Source organism: Triticum aestivum, chromosome 7D, assembly GCF_018294505.1.
Source record: "Triticum aestivum cultivar Chinese Spring chromosome 7D, IWGSC CS RefSeq v2.1, whole genome shotgun sequence".
Lineage (NCBI taxonomy): Eukaryota > Viridiplantae > Streptophyta > Magnoliopsida > Poales > Poaceae > Triticum > Triticum aestivum.
Window position 1 is genome coordinate 274,156,950 of NC_057814.1, and position 20,917 is coordinate 274,177,866.

Here is a 20,917-nt window from a genome sequence, read left to right on the forward strand (position 1 = left end):
TTTCTTCGGGAACTCCATCGTACTTACGAAAGAATAAGGGTGGTTATTCCGGAAGAACAGACCTCTGCAAGGTTGACTAACTGGTGGATAACATCGAGGATGGTGGCGGGAAGTAACTCTCGAACTAAAACTTAAGAAAATATCGAGAGCAAAGTAAGGAGGTATCATGGGAAGTTTCGAGCGGGCATGCAATCGTTCGTTGCCTGAAACGAAATGTGACAGGGGTTCAGAGCAAATGGGAAAGTATTGCGTCTGGTACCAGAATAGATCACTAGGCAGGTGGCCCGTGAATCACATACGAAGTCAAGCTCGAGGAATAACTTCGACAAAAGGGTGTATAGGAGAGTCAGGTTTTGATCCTGTGGAACTGTGGGTTATGGGCCCACCATGTGGGTTAAAAGTAGTAAGGGCGGAGACGTCTTGCGTGATCACGTAAGCAAGGCATGTCAGAGGATAGCCTGTCTTTTATGTCGGCAACAACATCGGTACCAAGGGCGAGGGACGAAGAGAACCATTTTCCTGCTCGTTGAAACAAGGCGGACCAATAGGCAAGTTCTCGTCCATCGGTGGTTACCGGAATGTCACCAACAATAGTAACAGGGTCTTACTGACAGAGTTGTACACTGAGGTGTTTGCACAAGCAGGGAATTAATACTGCTTAGATCATAATGATCACCAGAAACGTTAAACCAACCAATGGAAAGGAAAATATGATTAACAGATTAAACAGAACAATGGAAAGGAAAATGTGTTTAAACACATATTTCAGGGGTATATCCTTCCCAAGGACAATGGTTAGAAGAGAACCATTTAGGTTAGGGAAGAGGAAGTTCATGACATTACCCAAACAACGGTGTTTGAATAATTGATAACGGAAATTTAGCATTGTGCTTCAAATGTTTTTATTGAAGATCGGAGTACCACAGACATGCTTCGAGATAGCATTGACATGGTCATTAGGTAAGATCAGGCTATGGATACACAAGGGATCCATCAGGAACAACTTATAGAGTAAGTCTTACAATTTCCTCATGGAAGAATAGCTAACCTTGCTAAAAAGGAAAACTTATAACAATAGGGCCTCTAGGCATGATATCACCCTACTGGGTTATATAAAGACCAGTGCTATGACTCTTGAAAAAATGCTCCAACCATCATATCTGACCGAGATTCAGATCTGATTGGTGTCAGGATACCTCAGACTCAGGATGCTTGAGAAGAAAAGGTGCAAAACAAATTGACGAGACGACATTGTAAGATTCTCGGGAAAATTACTACGAAAGCGGGTTCCGAAACAAAAGCTCATCATTAAACGAATGAAGGGAAAAGGTGGTAGCTGATGAACTCAGCGACAATCATCGAGACTTCCAAAAGATGGGTTTCCACAATTATGTGAACAAGGAGATAACATTAGTCAGTGCAAATGATATAATGATGTATGCTCGAGGAAAACATACACAGTTAAACATTGGTTGAAAGGTGCACCCGAAATATGGGCTTAAGTAGCATGATCAATGTTAGAATGGTGGTTCGATAACCAATGGTCTAAGAATGAAATATCGCCCATTAACTTCGAAGCAATAGGGTTGCTAGAAGTTTTGGAGTCGCACATCATAGTTCAATTGTCGGTATTTCGTTTAGAAACAACACGGGGACCAAGAAAGAATGGTGATGGTGAGAAGTATCACTGTACCAAGAATTCTTAAGAGGTGGAGTAATGCTCACGACATTCTTGACATCAAAGATGGTAATACTCCATGGTAGAACATAACATAGGTTGGATAGCAGGGAAATCAAGATACAACACAAAATATGAACAAGTTTGTGTTGAGGGGAGGCAAGAATGTTGTCGATGATAACACAATCCATCGAGGGGCAAGGGTGGTATTTCTCATCCTGAATTTCGACACACAACTTGAAAGAAGTCAAATTGTTGACAATGATCACGACAAATTTGTCGAGAGGTTTTCAAGAAGATGTAATTGATCGACGATGACATCAAGTCAAAGGAATGATGAAAGCGAAAGGTTATTGGAACCACGGGTAGGACACAAACTCGAAATCAAGTTTGCTGTTCAAGGAGAAGTGATATGACGAGGAAGATCGACGCAAGATTAGCTCACTGTCGAAATTTGTGCGCTGGGAAGGTCCAGGTAGCACAGTTAAAATCGGCACGATAATGACATAGCCGAGCAGGCTAGGAATGAATTGAAGGATTATTAAACTCGTAAGCAAAAAAAATTACTTAGAGTTATTGAATCGGAGTGCAGAATTGATTCACTTATCGGTGTCTTTGAGGGGTTCTAACAACTCAGAACCCGTTGGAAAAATGGAATCGGCAAGAATATTAGTTGATGAAGAACTCATAAGAAGTTAAGTAGTTCCTTGGCATTCTCGAGATACCAGGGGGTAATACTCGACGACAGACCAAAGTAGAGGTTGGACGGGGGTATTGCTCTGCAGAGGACAAGTGCTTAAACTTGCACGAGAAATGGTATTTAAAGGAGAACATGGCCGGAACCACGATTGCAAAAGGATCAATACACAGATACTAGACGATATCATATCAAGGAATTAGTTATTATTACAAGAAGCTTCTATGATAGGATCTACATCGTGTCCATGGGAATGAACACAAAGTTCAAGGTCGACTCCCACTTCTCCAATGCATACCCTTTCATTCACTTCTCGCGTTTGATGAAGTTGAAGTGTTGAAAATTTTTATCTAGCAAAATACCAGAAGAGTATGACTCATGAAAACTTTCGAGTTCACACATACTATGAAAGGCATAGGTTCAACCCATCGGGGCATCGTGGAAACATATACCACAAGCTTCAGGGGTAAATAACTCAAGCTCGATAGTAGAGCATGGGTGACAAAACGAGAGGATACAATTTACTAAAGGCATTATGTATCAGGGAAAGAACTTCCAAAGTGATTGAATATGAAGGACGTTGTCGGATAAAGTCCAACAAGGTTCTGATGGTCCATAAAGGATCTGATGTGAGTATCGGCACACAACCAGAGGTATAATCAATGCAAAGACCTTGGATTATAGAAACAACTAAGTAACTTAGAGCTCAATTGCAAAGGAATTATGATTTACAAAGCGAAGGATCAGAAACAGACGCTCTGCTCAAGGATGGGTAAGTTCAATAGACATAGGGGCAAAATCGACGACAATTTGATTGGCGAGAACCAGCTCACGTTTCAAATGACGTCTGAGCCGGAAGGATGAATTCTAGGCTCTGATTGAGGATTGCGAGCATTCGCAACAGATTGAATCAACGGACTCAAAATGATAATGACAAGAGATGCCAATAAGATTACGAGACTTAAGATTGATCATAATGCAAGTAAGCAAGAATTTCAAGAGCAAAAGGCTCCTGAGGATTTTCGGAAGATCGAATGGTATTTTGAACACTTTTGTGAAATACTTGAATCAACTGGGGATGAGTGGATACTCGGTAAGTGCGAGAATTATCCGTAGGGGTATTCAGGTGACAAAGAACAGCAAGGCAATAAGCTCAAAGGATTCGCGGAACAACAGAGAGAATTTCGGGGTATCTTGTAATAACAAGATCAACTGGGAAACATTGTATGAATGGCGAGTATACATGGTTATCCATAGGAGTTTATCGATGAAAGGGAATTGCAAAAGCGATGAACACAAGTTCTCGGGTTATCAGCGGAGAGTATCTTCAGGGTCTTCACGTGCAGCAGACGATCATCAGTAATAAGGGGCTCTCCGGGTGAAAGTGATAACGAGATCCTAATGTTAGATTTAGCAAAACTCACTTAACCCAAATAGAAGAGAGATCAGAGTCCCAGAGTATAGACAAGGAGTAAAAGATCCTAATACCACCCAATGGCGACGTGGGCCCGTAAGCCACACAGCCATGTCAGTAAAAGTTTAGCAATGACTAGACTCAACTTCGGCCAAGGAGTTGGAAAGGGGATTCCTACAGGCAGTTGGCTCTAATACCAACTTGTGACGCCCCCGATTTGACCGTACACTAATCATGCACGCAAATGTGTATGGTCAAGATCAGAGACTCACGGGAAGATATCACAACACAACTCTACAACATAAATAAGTCATACAAGCATCATAATACAAGCCAGGGGCCTCGAGGGCTCGAATACAAGTGCTTGATCATAGACGAGTCAGCGGAAGTAACAATATCTGAGTACAGACATAAGTTAAACAAGTTTGCCTTAAGAAGGCTAGCACAAAAGTAGCAACGATCGAAAAGGCAAGGCCTCCTACCTGGGACCTCCTAACTACTCCCAGTCGTCGTCAGCGGGCTGCACGTAGTAGTAGGCTCCTCCGGTGTAGTAGGAGTCGTCGCTGACGGTGGCGTCTGGCTCCAGCATCTGGTTGCGACAACCAGGTAGAAAGGAAAGGGGGAAAAGAGGGAGAAAAGCAACCGTGAGTACTCATCCAAAGTACTCGCAAGCAAGGTGCTACACTACATATGCATGGGTATATGTGTAAACGGCCATATCGGTGGATTGAACTGCAGAATGCCAGAATAAGAGGGGGATAGCTAATCCTGTCGAAGACTACGCTTCTGGCCACCTCCATCTTGCAGCATGTAGAAGAGAGTAGATGGTAAGTTCACCAAGTAGCATCGCATAGCATAATCCTACCCGGCGATCCCCTCCTCGTCGCCCTGTTAGAGAGCGATCACCGGGTTATATCTGGCACTTGGAAGGGTGTGTTTTATTAAGTATCCAGTTCTAGTTGTCATAAGGTCAAGGTACAACTCCGGGTCGTCCTTTTACCGAGGGACACGGCTATTCAAATAGATAAACTTCCCTGCAGGGGTGCACCACATAACCCAACATGCTCGATCCCATTTGGCCGGACACACTTTTCTGGGTCATGCCCGGCCTCGGAAGATCAACACGTCGCAGCCCCACCTAGGCTCAACAGAGAGGTCAGCACGCCGGTCTAAACCCTATGCGCGCAGGGGTCTGGGCCCATCGCCCATTGCACACCTGCACGTTGCGTACGCGGCCGGAAGCAGACCTAGCCCCTTAATACAAGCGCGAGCTTACGTCCAATGCGGCGCGCGCCACTCAGTCGCTGACGTCAAGAAGAGCTTCGGCTGATACCACGACGTCGAGTGCCCATAACTGTTCCCGCGTAGTTGGTTAGTGCGTATAGACCAAATGGCCAGACTCAGATCAAATACCAAGATCTCGTTAAGCGTGTTAAGTATCCGCGAACGCCGACCAGGGCCAGGCCCACCTCTCCCCTAGGTGGTCTCAACCTGCCCTGTCGCTCCGCCATAAAGTAACAGTCGGGGGCCGTCAGGAACCCAGGCCCACCTCTACCGGGATGGAGCCACCTGTCCTTTCAGCCCCCTCATCAGAATCACTTGCGGGTACTCAACGAGCCGACCCGACTTTAGTCACCACATGTGTCATGTATATAAAGTATATAGTATATACCCGTGATCACCTCCCGAAGTGATCGCGGCCCAGTAGTATAGCATGGCAGACGGACAAGAGTGTAGGGCAACTGATGGAACACTAGCATCCTATACTAAGCAATAGGATAGCAGGTAAGGGTAACAACTGTAGCAACAATGACAGGCTATGCATCAGTATAGGATTAACGGAAAGCAGTAACATGCTACACTACTCTAATGCAAGCAGTATAGAGAAGGAATAGGCGATATCTGGTGATCAAGGGGGGGGGCTTGCCTGGTTGCTCTGGCAAGGAGGGGTCGTCAACTCCGTAGTCGAACTGGGCAACAGCAGCGTCGGTCTCGTAGTCTACCGGAGAAGGAGAGGGGAAGAAACAGTAAATACGGAGCAAACAAAGCATCACGAAACATAAGGAGGCAAAACGCGGTGCTAGGTATGCCCTAACGCGGTAGGAGGTGGTACCGGCGAAGGGGGGGAACATCCGGGAAAGTATTCCCGCTGTTTTGCATTTTCGGACAGATGAAACGGAGGGGGAAAGTTGCGAGTTCGATATGTTAGGGATGTGTGGCGGACGAACGGGCTGCGTATCTGGATTCGTCTCGTCGTTCTGAGCAACTTTCATGTAGAAAGTATTTGCATCCGAGCTACGGTTTATTTTAGATGAATTTTAAAAGATTTACATTAATTTTAGCATTTATTTGATTAATTTAATACAACATTATCCAGAACAGTGTTTGCTGACGTCAGCATGACATCAGCAGTCAACAGAAGTGTTGACTGGGTCGCTGACGTGTGGGTCCCACTGGTCATTGACTTAGTTAACTAAACATGATTAGTTAATTTTAATTTAAGTGATTAGATTAATTAATTAGGCTTAATTAGATTAATTAACATGATTAATTAACTAAATTAATTATCTTAATTAATTAATGATATTATTTTTATTTATTTATTTTTATATTTTTTTAAAACACGTTCTGTGGGCGGGGCCCATATGTCATAGGCCCATAAGGGCCTATCGGGTTCAGGCGCTCGGGTGCGGGTGTGGGCCCGAGCGGGCGCAGTGGGCGACGGGCGCCGTGTGCAAGGGGGTGCGGGCGCAACCCGAGGGGCGCATGCCCGAGGGCGCTGGGCGCGCGCGGCGCACGCCGGTGCCGGCGGCCCGGCCAAGGGGGGCGGCGGAGGGACGACTGCGGTGGCGGGGCGAGGGGGGCCGCGGTGGTCGAGGCGGTGAAGAAGCTGCAGGGCGGAGGCGGCAGCCCTTGGGCGCGGGCGTGCTCGCCGGGGCCGCGGGGAGGAGGCCGTGGCGTGGGGTGGCCTTCTGCGCCGGCGAGGCAGGCGGCGAGCAGTGGGGTGCGCTCGCTGGGCCGGTGAGGACGACGAGCACGGGGCCGACGGAGAGCGGGCACGGAGGAGGCAAGCAAGGTGAGGCGGGCGGCGTGCACGCGCGAGGGCGCTGCGGGGCAGGGGCGCGGTGGCAGGGGCGCGAGTGCGGGACGGGCGGGCGTGGAGCTGCGAGATGAGGGAGCAACGGGGGGAGAGGGCGCGGCCACGGCGGAGCGTGCGCGCGTGCGTGCGTACGGGGACATGGGGAGAGGAGGAGAGAAACGGCGGCGGCTCACGGCGGGGAGCAGGGTCCAGGGCAACGGGGAGCGAGGAGGAGGACGGAGACGACCGACGACGGGGGAGGCAGACCGGTGGGGAGGAGGAGGAGGCAGGCCGGCGAGGGCGAGGCGGCGTCGGGCGATCCGGGCGACGGTGTCGGCGGTCTCCTCCTCTCGATCCCGATCCAATCGGGGGAGCGGGGGGAGATATTTTCGGGGGGGGGGGGGGGAGAGTGTCGGTGGGTGAGTGGGTTTCGTGGTCCAGGGGAGGTTAAGGGAGTGGGTGGGCTGGCCGGCTGGGCCTGGTAGGTTGGCCCAGTTGGGCCACGGTCCAGGGGGTTTTCTTCTTTCTCTTTTCTTTTGTTTGTTTTCTCTTTTGTATTTTTTTTATTTTTATTTCTTTTCTTTTTTGTTTTAAATCATTTTAAATTATCTAGGCATTTTATAAAAAATGTGTTTATCACACCATATTTACTTATGCAAAATATTTCGAACATTTTTGTTGTAAATTTTGAAAAACTTTTATTGTTGACATTAATTTGAATTTGAATTTTGAAACGGTTTGACCTAACGGGAGTTTATCAACGGTAACCGTGGTGACGTGGCATCTTTAACAGAGGTTTACTGTAGCCTAATTATCCGGGCGTTACACCCGATCATACCTTCAGCACTTGATTAACAAAATACGTGTCTCTGATGTCGGAAATTCCATCTGAATCCTGACAAAAGACAAACACAAAATGATTAGGAGGGACTATCTATGCATTACGAGTATATTGGGAAGGGAATCTGTGTTATACAAGTTAGTGCCAATGGGGAGGCAATCTCTAATGAAAAAGTAGCTCACTTATCATCGATAGAAGACACTGAGTTCACAAATAAGTGATGGATGGGTCTCAATTATTTTCAGGAGGCCATCATGTTGACAAGAAAGTTGCTGCTCACCCTATTTTTACAACCAGAAAAATGCAATTCTACGAGAAAGTAAACGTAGGATTTTTCTAGGGTGCATCTATACAGCAAACATGTGTTAAACAACAGTTTGATTTGGATGTTAGAAGTAAAGAAAGTTGTAAAACCAAAGCAGCATTGGTTAGGGTTCTTACAAAAAAGTGTGATGTGAAGTAAGAAATCTGTTTAGTTTGTGGGTTGGAAGTACCACATATAAGCTTAGTCCATGTGAATTGGTACACTGTTTGGAACAAAATGAAACTTAGCAGTACAGTTTGGTAGTTAAACTACTCTTTAGTTTTAGTTTTAGTATATGTTCAGTTCCGTTTTCTTGTGATGTGAACCTAATGAACAGAAAAGCCTTATGGTGTATTATTTTTTAAGTGCATCAAGTCTGTAAATTTAGTTTTCTGTTATAAAATCGCTTGTCAGCGACTGAAACTGGGGGAAATTTACGAAAAGTGAACTAGCAGACATACTGTAGCAGTTCCCAGCTAATTTTATAAATTCGTCCCCGTGAACTTTTGTGTAAATTGGTCTTTTTATTCTCATATCTTGGAATATAAATGACGAACCTCAATTTTTTTGCATCGTGGTTTTGTATGATGGCCATGGCTACATAACAACCATAGTATACATCAATTTTGTGTTGATGTGTGAAGGTAAAATGTATAAAAAATGTCTGTGCTTATTATACTTACTTCGTGGTTTGTTATTTAGCTCTTCTTTAGCCCGACTACAATTCCTAAAGGTTGGTGCAGACACTCAAAAGTGCTTCCTAGAGTGGTAGAGATGTTGTCTCTGCAACGTTAACACATCGATCGGTGTATCTGAATGTATACATTTGCAACCTTCAAATTTAGAACTAGCAGATTTTTGCTGCTACTATTACTTACAAAGAATGATGTCTCATGCGTACATTTCCAAGGTGCTTTGCATTCTGTATAGTGAATGTATTGATTCCACTAGATCCACCATGGATCTGCATACATTGGAGATACCCAATCATCAGGAATAAATATAGCCAGGAGTCTAGGACGTTTCACCTCATTTTGCATATGAGCAACTGTGGTAACATAGTTCACACTCCATTTGAGTAAGCATCATTTACTTCGCTATTTCTCAGTTAGTCGAGGCATGTTGTTCTAACAAAAGATATACGAGATTCCAACTCAGGTGCTCAGTGTAAGAGATTTCTAGCTAGTCCTAGTCCAAGGAAGAAGCAAGTGCAGTGAATTGCTAGCCATTTGCAATCATCACATGGAGAAAAAAAATAGCAAGAGAGATTTTCTTACAAGGAAGGATTCACCGGGGGAGAGGTGACTGGCATGAACACGGTGGACCAGACGGTGCAGGCCACCTCGGGCAAGCTGGCGGCTGTCAGTCAGCGACCCTCCCTCTGTCGTCGGTAGAAGTTGCCCTGCCAGAACCACAACCTTCTCCGCATACCCGCCGCCGGTAAGCAGCGCGTACACCTGCAAATGCAACAGCATATGCAAAAAAGTGAGGTTCAGAGCAGCAGCGGCCATCACCAAATTCACCATGGGGGCACGCTTGGCACCTAGTACCGACGGCCCAGCGCGGGGGGTGTTGGCCCCGAGCACGACGATGGTGCCGGAGCACTCAAGGCTCGGGTAGGGGGAGGCGCCGGCCGGCGGCGAGTACCGGCCCTGCCGCTGGACCGTGTCACCGCGATTGACGCCGGCAGCGGCCACCCCGACAAGCAGCTTGCCCTCCCCCAGCGCCGAGAGATCCTCGACCTCGCGCACCTGCAGCGCCTCCAGCCCGCCGGGGCTCGTAGTTGCCACCACCATCATCGTTGCGTCCGCCCGCGTGCGCTCAACTCACTTGCTTCCAGCTTGTGGCTCTCGGTAGCTCCGTGTGTACACGCCACTGCTTTTTTAGGGTTACACGCCACTACTCTACAGCTCTGCTATCGGCTCTACCTGGGTATAGGGCTGGGCTTCTCCAACTAGATCCGGCCCAAGAAAGTTGGACAACAAAATATGGTTACGGCAAAGCTCATGCGAGCAATATAGCAAATTAACCATTTCATGTTCGTTTATAAATTAAAAATAGTCCCACATTGCTCTCTTACAATGGATTTTATCAATTTATATACTTTAGCAATGCCTGACAAATCAACAAGTTGGGCAATAAGCAACCACTCTTGAGATTATAAGCCAATGGAAGAAAGACACACCCGATTAAATCGGTTCTGCATTGGTGATGGGCTTACAAAAAAGATACCCGGTTAAATCAGTCATGCACTGATGTTGAGCTACAATTGAAAATGAATAGCTACTATAGAAAATGAAAATTATAGAGGGGGAAGAGGACCAGAATAAGTGACGGTGGCGGGTTACTTCTTGAGTAAGAACAGGAATGGAGACCGATTGGACGGAGGGATATAAACAAGCAGATGACGAACAACAGTGGGATGTAGGACGCGGCAGTTCGGCCTGTGCTGGCCACCGTCGACCACATAATACAACATAGGAGCGGCATGCATGGCGTCCCGGCCCCGGCGGCGGCTATTGTACACCAGCCGGCGACGAGGACCTAGAACTTCAAAAGGACTCGCGTACATACTAATCAGACCACATGTGCTTGCGATCATACTTTTGTCATGGGTAGTCGAGCGTGCATGCTTGCGAAACCTGAATTTTGTTGCTTGCAAGAGCCTCTTCTGAAGGTCCGTCAGACATAATTCACCTCCCGCCTCCTCAGAACGAGAGATGAAGCCGTGGTTATATTACTCAAAGGAGGTCATCGCAAAGACACGGTGACTTAAGTGGCAAGGCGAGCGGCTAAATGCAAATTATTCACGTTTTGATGTTGCGTGTTAGATTGTGATCAGAAGGCCGAGAGAAGATAGATGCATGGATACACGAACTCTCCCAGATGCATAGGATATGTACCATTAAGTTCTCTCCTTCAATTAATTCTGTGCACAATCATTCTTAATCGGTATATCTTTTTAACATCAGCACCCTGTTGTTTTTCTCCCATTGCAACGCACATGCATTTGTGCTAGTATAAACAGAAAAATTACAAGAGAGGAAAAGGCCCCTTACCTCAGCTACTCGCTGGGCCTCTCCTTCCATCCGGCCCAGCAACCCAGTGCTGCAGCCACCTAGCCGACATTTCCTATTTAGCGCCACAGGCGCCGTTTTTAGTTGTTTCCGCAAACCGGCGCCTGCAGCACTACCGCGATGGGCCGGCCCAATTTCTTCTCTGTGTTTTAATTCCGCAAAAAGAAAGAGATGCTCTTGTGGTGATTCGAACCCACGCGCCGCTGACAAAGTTTTGTTGGAGTAACCACTGCGCCACCCCAGCGGGATTTGTACAATCAGAACTTTCTCTTTTATTTGTTATATATTCTCCCGTTTACCCAATTTCCTCCCTTTTTCTTTTTTATTTCTTTTTCATTTTTCGTTTTCCTTTTTTTCCTTTTCCGTTTTCTGTTTTCTTTTTCATCCTGGTTCATTGAATTGTTTGCAAATACGTGAACTTTTTCTTTTAAAATTCGATGAACATTTTTCAAATTTGTGAACTTTTTCCCAAATCTATGAACTTTTTTTCAAATTCGGTGAACTTTTTTTTAAATTCGATAAACTTTTTTGAAAACTGATGAACTGTTTTTCAATTTCGATGAACTTTTTTCAAAATCATTGACTTTTTTCAAATTAGATGAACTAGTTTTCAAATTCAATGAACTTTTGTCAAAATTAATGAACTTTTTTTTCAAAGAACCAAAAGTTTACGTTTAAATTCAATGAACTTATTCAAATTCAATGAACTTTTTCGAATTTTTTGTGAACTATTTTTTATTTATTGATGAACTTTTTTCAGAATCATTGAACTTCCATTGAATAGGGCAAAGTATTTTTGCATGTTCAGAAACTTTTTCCGAAATTTGTGATGTTTCAGTTTTTTAAAGGAAATCATGTAACAGCGGCTTTAATAGCTTTTAAAGATTTCATGCTGCACTTAATCAATTCTAACCGCACGTCCGAGTGGTCAGCCGAACACAGTACGCTGTGTGGGTCGTGAGTTCGATTCCCCGCTGTGGCGCTATTTTCTGATAGTGTTTGCGCTTTTTTTGTGCGGTGCCCCTTCGTGGGCCGGCCCACCCCGCGCTGTAGCGAGCGCCGCATCTCCTAATCGGCGCCTGCAGCGCCGACTAGGAGCTCCCCACCTGGCCTTCCCGTGGTGAAATTCCACGTTTCAACCAGGGCGACCCCACCTGGTGGTCTCTTTCTTCCTCACCTTTCTCCTTCCTTTCGTTTCCTCCACTCCTCACAGTAAAACCATCCAAGCCGAGCGCACATGGCCACGAGGGCAGCCAGCCGAGCCGTGCCTCGCCCCTATAAGAGGAAACGCAGCGCCCTAGGGTTCTAGTCTTCCCCCTCCCCCTCTTCTCCGCCGCCGCCGCGCAGGTAAGGGCACCCAAGCGCTCTGTTGCCTCGCTCCCGATCGCCATGGATGAGGCGAGCCGGAGCTCTCTTCCAGCGTAGGAGCTCCAACGTTGGCCCCTTATTCCTCCATGACCCCGTTCCCACTGCGTTCCAAGGCCGGAGACGCCAAGTTCCTCGACGTCCTCTTCCTCAGCTTCATCTTCTTCACGGTTCAGAGGAACGTCAAGTTCCTCGTCGCCGTCTTCATCTTCTTCATCTATGGCAGGTGCTCGTCGCCGGTCAGCTTCGTTGCGTCCCCTCATCCCCGAGCTCGATCGACTCCTTCGAGCCCCTCTACGCGAGCAGCTGCGCTTCCCCGTACATTGTCCTGTTGATTGCATCTTCTGTCGCCGGTTGCTTGCATGCCCGATAGTTCCTCCACCGTCACTTTGATCACCGGCGAGGTTGCTATGCTTACTCTGTTTCTTATGCACACACGCAACGCCACGCCCAGATCGCGCCTGGTGCAGTCCCGCGCGCTCGCCCGCGCTTGAACACGAGCACTAGGGCCTGGCCAACCCCAGCTGCCAAAACAACCGAGGCGAGCATAAGCTCGTCCCCGGGCAGACCCCCCTCGCGCGCACTCCCGCTGTTGCTCCGCCGCTAGCTGCACACCCAAACTTGCTCACATCCACACACGCAAACCCCCGTGCCACGCACACGCACCGCAGCTCGCCTGCAGGCCACGCCATGGCCACCCAGTGCCTCCGCCGCACCTCGCCATGGTCCCGAGCCAAGGAAACGCTTGAGCTCGAGGTCTCTGCTTCCGCCTCACTCCGCACGCCACGCACCACACCTCCACCTACTTCCGCACCCCCGCCGTCGGCATGTGGTCGCGACGGTCGCCGTCTTGCTCGCCGGCGTCGTCAGCCAGTTCCTCTGTGATCCACGAAGAAGTAGGCCTGGCCTTTGCTTTGGTTCAGCTTCTGCCGCCACGCCCTTGTTTGGCACAAATAAGCAGCAGCATCGCACTGTTCAGCACTCTGCTCCTCTATCCAGGAGGTCGTGGGATCAAGCTCCAGCCGCCCCCATATTTTTCTCTTATTTCTTGTTATTTTGCACACCCACATCCCCTTCGGGCCAGATCTGCTTCTAGGCTTGCACAACACTTTGAATCCGGCCCGTGTATGTTTTTTTCCTGTCCCATGTTATTTAGCATTTATTCATTTTCTGCATATTCACATCAATGCCATCATTTTGAATTGTCAATAACCAAATAACCATGCATCCAAATAAAACCTGTCATATATGCATCTTGCTCAGATTTTCATGTAGTTTCATAATATGCAACTTTCATCGCTGTTAAAAATATTTTAAAATTGTTGTTTGCATTAATTTGCATATATGGCATTGCTAAAATGGTTTATTTCATAATTATTTAACCGTAGCTCCGAATTAAATAAAATTTATATGTAAATGGGGTAGAAAAATTCATAGATTAACATGGTGCACTTTAACTTGTTGTTTAACAACTTTAACATAATGTTTTAATCAGATCAGTACCAAATTTGAAATTCACACATGGGGATTTTCCGGAATTGTTGTTTGTTGTTTCCGGCCTCATTTAAACTTGCCTAAATAGTTGGTTTACTTATGCTTCACCTCTTCCCTTGTTTAACAGCATTTAATATTGTTGGGTTCATAAACGAGAGTGAACTAAATACTTGAATGTGGGGTTTCATCAATATGCAACTCATTGGATATTGCGCTCCACTTAATTTGTAGTATTATTTGTTGCACTTAGCCATACCATGCCTCATTAAAATGGGCATGCATCATACTTGATTGTGCATCATGCCATGTTTATGTGTTGTGTGTTTACCATGTTGTTTGCTTCTTTCCAGTTGTGCTTCTTCTTGATAGTTCCTATTCCGTTGCGATCGTGAGGATTCGTTCGATTACGCTTGGTTCGTCTACGCCCGTTCATCTTCTTCATGGACTCGTTCTTCTTCCTAGCGGGATTTGAGGCAAGATGACCTCACCTTGGATCTCACTACTATCTTTGCTTTGCTAGTTGTCTCGATGCTATCGCTATGTCGCGCTACCTACTACTTGTTTATCAAGCCTCCCAAATTGCCATGATAGCCTCTAACCTTTTCCACCATCCCAGCAAATCATTGTTTGGCTATGTTACCGCTTTGCTCGGCCACTCTTATAGCGTTGTTAGTTGCAGGTGCAGTTGCAGGTTGTTCCATGTTGGGACATGGCTACCTTGGAATATCACAATATCTCTTATTTAATTAATGCATCTATATACTTGGTAAAGGGTGGAAGGCTTAGCCCTTTGTTCCACTCTTGCCGCCTTAGTTTCCGTCATACCGGTGTTATATTCCTTGATTTTGCGTCCCTAACACGGTGAGGGTTTATGGGCCCCTCTTGACAGTTCGCTTTGAATAAAACTCTTCCAGCAAGGCCCAACATTGGTTTTACCATTTGCTCAACATAATAACTAAACATGATAATAAATTTGATGCATAGGGAGTTAGCGCTACCCGAGGTTCATTTTTTGAACATAATACAAGGGGGGCTAGCGCTGATGGTGTTGGTCCCAAACGGGTAGCCTGCGGGCCCACCTCGGGGAAACTCGAGGGCTGGTTTTACTCGTAGCTTGACCCATCCGATCGTGACCTAAGACGAGATACGCGCAACTACTATCAGGGTGTCGGCACGTCAGGAGGTCTTGCTGGACTTGTTTTACCATTGTCAGAATGTCTTGTGCACCGGAATCCCGAGTTTTATCGGGTGTTCCGAGATGGAGGATTGTCTCCGCGGATCGTGAGCTTGTCATGGGCTAAGCTGGGTGCTACCTCTTGAGCACTGCATTAGTTTTCCCTTGAAGAGGAAAGGGTGATGCAGTAAAGTAGCGTAAGTATTTCCCTCAGTTTTTGAGAACCAAGGTACCAATCCAGTAGGAGATCACGCTCAAGTCCCATGCACCTACACAAACAAATAAGAACCTCGCAACCAACGTGATAAAGGGGTTGTCAATCCCTTCACGGTCACTTACGAGAGTGAGATCTGATAGATATGATAAGATAATATTTTTGGTATTTTTATGATAAAGATGCAAAGTAAAATAAAAGGCAATAAAAATAGCTAAGTGTTGGAAGATTAATATGATGGAAAATAGACCCGGGGGCCATAGGTTTCACTAGTGGCTTCTCTCAAGAGCATAAGTATTACGGTGGGTAAACGAATTACTGTCGAGCAATTGATAGAATTGAGCATAGTTATTAGAATATCTAGGTATGATCATGCATATAGGCATCACGTCCGCGACAAGTAGATCAAAACGATTCTGCATCTACTACTATTACTCCACACATCGACCGCTATCCAGCATGCATCTAGAGTATTAAGTTCATAAGAACAGAGTAATGCTTTAAGTAAGATGACATGATGTAGAGGGATAAACTCATGCAATATGATATAAACCCCATCTTTTTATCCTCGATGGCAACAATACAAATGTGCCATGCTGCCCCTGCTGTCACTGGGAAAGGACACCGCAAGATTGAACCCAAAGCTAAGCACTTCTCCCATTGCAAGAAAGATCAATCTAGTAGGCCAAACCAAATTGATAATTCGAAGAGACTTGCAAAGATAACCAATCATACATAAAAGAATTCAGAGGAGATTCAAATATTGTTCATAGATAATCTTGATCATAAACCCACAATTCATCGGATCTCGACAAACACACCGCAAAAGAAGATTACATCGAATAGATCTCCAAGAAGATCGAGGAGAACTTTGTATTGAGATCCAAAGAGAGAGAAGAAGCCATCTAGCTAATAACTATGGACCCGAAGGTCTGAGGTAAACTACTCACACATCATCGGAGATGCTATGGTGTTGATGTAGAAGCCCTCCGTGATCAATGCCCCCTCCGGCGGAGCGCCGGAAAAGGCCCCAAGATGGGATCTCACGGGTACATAAGGTTGTGGCGGGGGAAATAGGGTTCGGCTCCATCTCTGATGTTTTCGGGGTACGTAGGTATATATAGGAGGAAGAAGTACGTCGGTGGAGCAACGTGGGGCCCAGGAGGGTGGAGGGCGCGCCTAGGGGGGTAGGCGCGCCCCCTGCCTCGTGGCCTCCTCGTTCGTTTCTTGACGTCCACTCCAATTCCTCTGGATCATGTATGTTCCAAAAATCACGTTCCCGAAGGTTTCATTCCGTTTGGACTCCGTTTGATATTCCTTTTCTGCAAAACACTGAAATAGGCAAAAAACAGCAATTTGGGATGGGCCTCCGGTTAATAGGTTAGTCCAAGAAATAATATAAAAGTGTATAATAAAGCCCATCAAACATCCAAAACAGAATATAATATAGCATGGAAAAATAAAAAATTATAGATACGTTGGAGACGTATCATTGGGACACCCCTGCAGGGTTTAAACTTTCGAAAGTCGTGCCCGCGGTTATGTGGGAGATGGGAATTTTTAATATCCGGTTGTAGAGAACTTGACACCAGATCCAAATTAAAATACACCAACCGCGTGCATAATTGTGACTGTCTCTTTTCGAGCGAGTCGAGAAGAGGACACGGTGGGGTTATGTTTGAACCTAAGTAGTTCAGGATCACTTCTTGATCATTGCTAGTTTGCGACCGTTTGCGTAGTTTCTCATCTTATTCTCGCACTCGTATGTTAGCCACCATACAATGCTTAGTGCTGCTGCAACCTCACCACTTATCCATTCCATACCCATTAAGCTTTGCTAGTCTTGATACCCATGGTAATGGGATTGCCGAGTCCTTGTGGCTCACAGATTACTACAACAGCAGTTGCAGGTACAGGTAATGCGATGATCCGCGTGAGAGCGATGTTTACTTGTTTTGGAGTTCTTCTTCTGCTTCTCCTTCCTTCAGGGGATAGGTTCCTGGTCGGCAGCCTGGGCTAGCAGGGTGGATGTCGTTCTTGTTTTTCGTTTATCTTCATCAGTAGTCGGATGCCATTCTTCTATATGATGTTTGCTATGTATTGATGTATTCATGTGGCATTTTGATAACTCACAAGTATAGGGGATCGCAACAGTTTTCGAGGGTAGAGTATTCAACCCAAATTTATTGATTCGACACAAGGGGAGCCAAAGAATATTCTCAAGTATTAGCAGTTGAGTTGTCCATTCAACCACACCTGGATAACTTAGTATCTGCAGCAAAGTATTTAGTAGCAAAGTAGTATTATAGTAACGGTAACAGTGGCAGAAGTAACGGTAGCAGTTTTGTAGTGATTGTAACAGTAACAACGGAAAAGTAAATAAGCTAAGAACAATATTTGAAAAACTCGTAGGCATTGGATCAGTGATGGAGAATTATGCCGGATGCGATTATTCATGCAACAGTTATAACATAGGGTGACACAGAACTAGCTCCAATTCATCAATGTAATGTAGGCATGTATTCCGAATATAGTCATACGTGCTTATGGGAAAGAACTTGCATGACATCTTTTGTCCTACCCTCCCGTGGCAGCGGGGTCCTATTGGAAACTAAGGGATATTAAGGCCTCCTTTTAATAGAGTACCGGACCAAAGAATTAGCACATAGTGAATACATGTACTCCTCAAACTATGGTCATCACCGGGAGTGGTCCCGATTATTGTCACTTCGGGGTTGCCGGATCATAACACATAGTAGATGACTATAGACTTGCAAGATAGGATCAAGAACTCACATATATTCATGAAAACATAATAGGTTCAGATCTGAAATCATGGCACTCGGGCCCTAGTGAGAAGCATTAAGCATAGCAAAGTCATAGCAACATCAATCTAAGAACATAGTGGATATTAGGGATCAAACCCTAACAAAACTAACTCGATTACATGATAAATCTCATCCAACCCATCACCGTCCAGCAAGCCTACGATGGAATTACTCACGCACGGCGGTGAGCATCATGAAATTGGTGATGGAGGATGGTTGATGATGATGACGGTGACGGATTCCCCTCTCCGGAGCCCCAAACGGACTCCAGATCAGCCCTCCCGAGAGAGATTAGGGCTTGGCGGCGGCTCCGTATCGTAAAACGCGATGAATCTTTCTCTCCTATTTTTTACTCCCCAAACACGAACATATAGAGTTGGAGTTGAGGTCGGTGGACCACCAGGGGGCCCACGAGGCAGGGGGCAGGCGCGCCTCCCACCCTCGTGGACAGGGTGTGGGCCCCCTGGCCTTGATTCTTTCGCCAGTATTTTTTATTATTTCCAAAAATAATCTCCGTGATGTTTCAGGTGCTCCACAAAAATAACACCATGGCAATTCTGCTGAAAACAGCGTGAGTCCGGGTTAGTTCCACTCAAATCATGCAAGTTAGAGTCCAAAACAAGGGCAAAAGTGTTTGGAAAAGTAGATACGATGGAGACATGTCAACTCCCCCAAGCTTAAACCTTTGCTTGTCCTCAAGCAATTCAGTTGATAAACCGAAAGTGATAAAGAAAAACTCTTACAAACTCTGTTTGCTCTTGTTGTTCTAAATATGTAAATCCAGCATTCAAGTTTTCAGCAAAGATTATGACTAACCATATTCACAATAACACTTAGGTCTCATGTTTACTCATGTTAATGGCATAATCAACTAGCGAGCAATAATAATAAATCTTGGATGACAACACTTTCTCAAAACAATCATGATATGTTATAACAAGATGGTATCTCGCTAGCCCTTTCCGAGACCGCAAAACATAAATGCAGAGCACCTTTAAAGATCAAGGACTGACTAAACATTGTAATTCATGGTAAAAGAGATCCAGTCATAGTCATACTCAACATAAATTAATAGTAATGGATGCAAATGACAGCGGTGCTCTCCAGCTGATGCTTTTTAATAAGAGGGTGATGACTCAACATAAAAGTAAATAGATAGGCCCTTCGCAGAGGGAAGCAAGGATTTGTAGAGGTGCCAGAGCTCGATTTTTGAAATAGAGATAAATAATATTTTGAGTGGCATACTTTCATTGTCAACATAACAACCGAGAGATGGCGATATCTTTCATGCTAGACACATTATAGGCGGCTGATGACCCACAAGTATAGGGGATCTATCGTATTCCTTTCGATAAGTAAGAGCGTCGAACCCAACGAGGAGCAGAAGGAAATGATAAGCGGTTTTCAGCAAGGTATTCTCTGCAAGCACTGAAATTATAGGTAACAAATAGTTTTGTGATAGAATAATTTGTAACGAGCAACAAGTAACAAATGTAAATAAAGTGCAGCAAGGTGGCCCAATCCTTTTTGTAGCAAAGGACAAGCCTGGACAAACTCTTATATAGAGAAAAGCGCTCCCGAGGACACATGGGAATTATCGTCAAGCTAGTTTTCATCACGTTCATATGATTCGTGTTCGGTACTTTGATAATTTGACATGTGGGTGGACCGGTGCTTGGGTGCTGTCCTTACTTGGACAAGCATCCCACTTATGATTAACCCCTATTGCAAGCATCCGCAACTACAAAAGAAGTATTAAGGTAAACCTAACCATAGCATGAAACATATGGATCCAAATCAGCCCCTTACGAAGCAATGCATAAACTAGGGTTTAAGATTCTGTCACTCTAGCAACCCATCATCTACTTATTACTTCCCAATGCCTTCCTCTAGGCCCAAATAATGGTGAAGTGTCATGTAGTCGACGTTCGCATAACACCACTAGAGGAGAGACAACATACATCTCATCAAAATATCGAACGAATACCAAATTCACATAACTACTAATAGCAAGACTTCTCCCATGTACTCAGGAACAAACGTAACTACTCACAAAGCATATTCATGTTCATAATCAGAGGAGTATTAATATGCATAAAGGATCTGAACATACGATCTTCCACCAAATAAACCAACTAGCATCAACTACAAGGAGTAATCAACACTATTAGCAACCTACAGGTACCAATCCCAGACTTAGAGACAAGAATTGGATACAAGAGATGAACTAGGGTTTGAGAGGAGATGGTGCTGGTGAAGATGTTGATGGGGATTGGCCCCCTCCCGATGAGATGAGCGTTGGTGATGACGATGGCGATGATTTCCCCCTCCCGGAGGGAAGTGTCCCCGGCAGAACAGCTCTGCCGGAGCCCTAGATTGGTTCCGCCAAGGTTCCGCCTCGTGGCGGCGGAGTCTCGTCCCGAAAGCTTGCTTATGATTTTTCTTCGGACGAAAGACTTCATATAGCAGAAGATGGGCACCGGAGGGCCAACAGGGGGCCCACGAGGCAGGGGAGCGTGCCCAGGGGGGTAGGGCGCGCCCCCCACCCTCGCGGCCAGGGTGTGGGCCCCCTCTGGTATTTCCTCCGCTCAGTATTTTTTATTATTTCCAAAAATAACTTTCGTGGAGTTTCAGGACTTTTGGAGTTGTGCTGAATAGGTCTCTAATATTTGCTCGTTTTCCAGCCCAGAATTCCAGCTGTCGGCATTCTCCCTCCTTATGCAAACCTTGTAAAATAAGAGAGAATAGGCAT

General features: G+C 45.7%; 1 protein-coding gene across 1 annotated transcript; it reads right to left on the reverse strand.

The window, feature by feature from the left end:
- Window positions 1-9,289: 9,289 nt before the first annotated feature.
- Window positions 9,290-9,851, reverse strand: LOC123164916 (quinone oxidoreductase PIG3-like). Its single transcript, XM_044582525.1, has 2 exons — window positions 9,557-9,851; window positions 9,290-9,470 (listed from the first exon to the last, which is right to left on the reverse strand). Exons 1-2 carry the CDS (start codon window positions 9,810-9,812, stop codon window positions 9,376-9,378), a joined length of 351 nt encoding a protein of 116 aa, XP_044438460.1. The 5' UTR covers window positions 9,813-9,851; the 3' UTR covers window positions 9,290-9,375.
- Between the last annotated feature and the right edge of the window lie 11,066 nt (window positions 9,852-20,917).

Bases quoted from the DNA above. Each gene is read 5' to 3' on its own strand.
- LOC123164916 (XM_044582525.1), bottom strand. From the start codon at position 9,812: ATGATGGTGGTGGCAACTACGAGCCCCGGCGGGCTGGAGGCGCTGCAG. The intron at 9,471-9,556 runs GTGCCAAGCGTG...TTGCATTTGCAG, and splicing joins CGCTGGGCCGTCGGTACTAG to GTGTACGCGCTGCTTACCGG.